Raw genomic sequence first — 3567 nt, 5'->3', positions numbered from 1 at the left:
GAAAAAGAGAGAGGGGATTGACAGGTGTGGGGACCTACCAGAGCTCAGGAGTGGGAAGGGGAGAGTTCAGGCTGACCCCAGGTATCTGGCCTGGGTGACTCATGGACGGCAGAGGGACCATCACCCAGGTGAGGAGATGGTGGTGGAGGAGAGGTGGGCCATGCTCAGGGTCAGGCACGTGAAGCCTGAGGGACGCCAGGAGACTGCCCAGGAGGGAGCCTGAGCTGGAGAGAGACCATCTGAGTCATCAGCTTATCTCTGGTAACAGACCTCACATGGGAGATAAGAACCCCGGGGGAGTGTGAGAAGTGAGAAGAGGGAAGAGCCCAGGGGAACAGCTGGGCAAGAAGAATCCATCATCAAGGAGACTGAGAAGGAGGGACAGAAAGGAGGGAGGGAAGCAGAGGGTGAGAGTCCGACCTCTCCTCTTGTTTGGCTGTAGGAGCAGGGACTCGCTCAAGGTACCTGAGTGCTTTGAGGGGGGCCTCCTAAGAACTGTGGGAGGACAGGGGCCTCAGGAATCCAACATGAGCCATAGCAGTGCAGGCCTGAGGGAGCAGGGACTAGGCACTTCTGGGGACACCATGTTCTCCATCTCTCTCTCAACCCAGGAATTCACACACTCCCCCATGAAGACTCTCATTCCCCACACGCCTCTTACCTCATGGCCTCAGCTCTCGCACGTTCACCTCTCTTCACTCCCAGCTTCCCCTACCACTTGCCTTATTCCCTCTTTATGTCCCAGTTCAGTGCTGTTACGGGTTGAATTATCTCCCTCCAAAAGTTCTACCTATAAATGTGACCTTATTTGGGAATAGGGTCTTTGTAGATGATCAAGTTCAGATAAGGTCGTGAGGAAAGGCCTTAGTCTAATTCGACTGGTGTCTTTATATAAAGGGGACATTTGGACACAGACACGTACAGAACTGGGAGCCGGCCAGCTCAAGCCTTGGAAAGCCTGAGGCTCCCAGGGCAGAGGGAGAGGCATGGAACACATTCGCCCTTTGAGCTCTCGGAAGGAACCAGCCCTGCCAACGCCTAGATTTTGGACTTCTAGCCTCCAGGACGGAGAGACATAACTTGCTGCTGTTTAAGCCATCTGGTTTGTGGTCTCCGTTAGGGCAGCCCCGGGAAATGAACACAAATGCCGAAGAGGAAAGGAGCTCGTGTTCAGCCAACTCATCCTTTTTCGTGTCCAGGCCACCTCAAGGTCATTGACTTGAATCAGGCACCTGTTCTGTCCAATCTGCTGGGGGTTGGGGGTGATGATATAAAGCATGGCTGCCCCTCATAGGTGCCCCTTGAGGGAGGGCTTGGGAGAGACAGCTCCTTCCAAAGGAATAGGGACTCTCAGGCCTGTGTGTGTCCCTGAAGCCCATGGAGGAGAGAGGCACAGCCTTCAGTGGTGAGGGCGCAGGGCTTTACCCTTTAGCCAAAGTGTCTTCCAGCTCTGGCCGGTGTGGCTTGGTTGGAGCTTCAGTCCATACACTGAAAGGTTGCAGGTTCGATTCCTGGTCAGGGCACATGCCCAGGCTGTGGGGTGGATCCCCAATTGGCAACTGATCAATATTTCTCTAGACAAAGACAGGAGGAGATGGGGTATGAAATCAACTTTGCTAATCACTCTTTCTTCGCCCACTATTCAGATGTTCACTGTGGCTAAATAAGAAGATGGGATAAGTGGAAAATATTCATTTGAACTTGTGACTCAGCTCTTCCTGACTTCTGGGAAGTGTATGCCATAAATCAAGAAGCTACTCCAGCGCCTCCTCCAAGTGTTCCCATGGGGCGGAGGCCGGAGAAGCCATTAGCAGGAGTAACAGGGCCCACTTCGGTGAGAGATTTAAAGGCTTATTTGGTTCTCCAGGAGCGTCCCCGTCTCCGACCTCTCCTTTCTGAAGCCGCTGATGGATGGCCTCAGCCCTTGACCCGCTGGTTTTTACTGTCCATCCCTCCCAGCTTTATTTCCTGGCACAGCTTGTAAATTGTGTTTTTTTTTTCATATTTAGCAGCAGCAGCTTAAGGCTGCTGAGAAGCAGGGTGGCCAGACGCACTCAGTGTGATATACACACCAGCTTTGAGAGACTTAGGTTTTTAAATGGGTGTTACATTTATGGCGCTGCCCCTTACTTCTCTCACCAGCTCTTACTCGGGACCGGACCACTTTAGGAAGCAGGCAGAGGGCACTGTTCTTCTTCGGGCGGGCCATGCAGGGGCCCTGGCAGCTTCATCGCCCTCTTCCTCCCTCTTCCTCCCGCTCCCTCCCCCTCTAGGGCTCCCAGCCCTCCAAGACCTGGTCGCCTCTTTCTGTTTTAAAGGTGGGAAAAGAGAGGATCCAAGAAGAGGAGGGACTTGCCCAAAGTTCCAAGGACACTTTTGAGACCAAAACCCAAATGGGCTCGTTCCCTACTAGTACGTTCACCAGGTGCAGGGCCGGCCACCGGGATGTGAGGATGAGTAAGACACAGGTCTGCCTGAGGGAAGCTACCCTCTGGTGATGTGTGCGGGGAGCAGGGTTGGGGCGGTGGTGACTCCAGCAGCAGCCTCATGATAAGGGCTCCCAGGTGTGAGCCTGGTTGCCCATGCACCAGCCCCGGCTTTATGCCTTACTTGCTTGTTGCCAGTTACTCCTCACAACACCCTAGCGGGGAGTACTCTTACCCTCCCACTATACAGATAAAGAAACCCAGTCCAGTGATTCGCAACTTTTTATTTTAGCAGCTGAATCCTTTCTTCGAGGGAGCTCTTACATGAAACCCCAATAAGCAGATCAGGTAAAATCAGGGGTGAGCACCCGCGACTGGCCTCTCGTCTTAACCCCCAGGAGGGCCCTGAGGTCTCCCCTGTGATCCAGGTCTTGGATGCCCCTGAGCGGGAGGGTTACAAGCAGAATTTCCCAGGCCTGATGCTCACTTTACAGATGCGCAAACGGAGGCCCAGAGGAGAGGAGCCCCGCGAGGGCACCCGGGGAGTTACCACAACTGTCACTCCAACCAAAGTCTCAGGCCTGTGTCCATCCATGACAGCTCTTTTATTAGGAGACAGAGGCCTTTTATTAACAGCTGTAACGTACCATCTCTTCCAAGCCGTGTTTTAAGGCCCAGCTTGCAGTGGGCTCTAGTCGCACGGGATTTTCACCCCCTTCCCAGCCCCTCCCTTCCCCGCCTCCAGTTCCCCGTCATCGACCACAGGAGGAGAGCCTCGCTTTAGAGAAACCATGCCTGGGAGCCAAGTGGATGAGTGTGGCTTGAAGCTCACAGCTTCGAAGTTTACCTTAGGAGTTCTCCGTGCCTCTCAGCTTATTTAACGTAGTGCCGCGGCGCTCTGTAATAGTCACAGGACACTTGACAATAGAAAGAGCCTTTTAAAGTCCTCTGAAATGGGATTTTTTTTAATTCAACAGCACCGTTGAGTGTGTAAGTGGATGGTTATCTTTCTTGTGTGTGCGAAGAGCGAGACTTGATCCTCAGGAAATTTAATGACGGCGCCCTCAGGATGGCCTCCCTGGCGGTCCCACCTCCTTCTCTCCTCGGGCTCCCTCCCGGTTCCTTTCTTCCAAGCTGGCTT

The 3567-nt window shown here is 53.6% G+C and overlaps 1 protein-coding gene across 8 annotated transcripts in view; it reads left to right on the top strand.

The window, feature by feature from the left end:
• The first annotated feature begins 261 nt into the window (after window positions 1-261).
• TMOD1 (tropomodulin 1) overlaps window positions 262-3567 on the top strand; it is an 83864-nt gene continuing 80558 nt past the window's right edge. For 4 of the 8 annotated variants that reach the window (XM_015560497.1, XM_015560498.1, XM_015560496.1 and 1 more), the window contains exon 1: window positions 1714-1834. In XM_015560497.1, coding sequence (XP_015415983.1) covers window positions 1784-1834 — 51 coding nt within the window. In that variant the 5' untranslated portion in view covers window positions 1714-1783. Of the gene's footprint in view, window positions 408-1582; window positions 1600-1713; window positions 1835-2441; window positions 2458-2718; window positions 2775-3567 lie in introns of those variants that run through there. The other 4 variants (XM_015560499.1, XM_015560501.1, XM_015560500.1 and 1 more) reach the window with 4 other exon arrangements.

The sequence above is a fragment of the Myotis davidii genome, unplaced genomic scaffold (assembly GCF_000327345.1).
Source record: "Myotis davidii unplaced genomic scaffold, ASM32734v1 scaffold534, whole genome shotgun sequence".
Lineage (NCBI taxonomy): Eukaryota > Metazoa > Chordata > Mammalia > Chiroptera > Vespertilionidae > Myotis > Myotis davidii.
The sequence above is the reverse complement of the archived record's forward strand: the minus strand, read 5'-3'. Positions and strand labels throughout refer to the sequence as shown.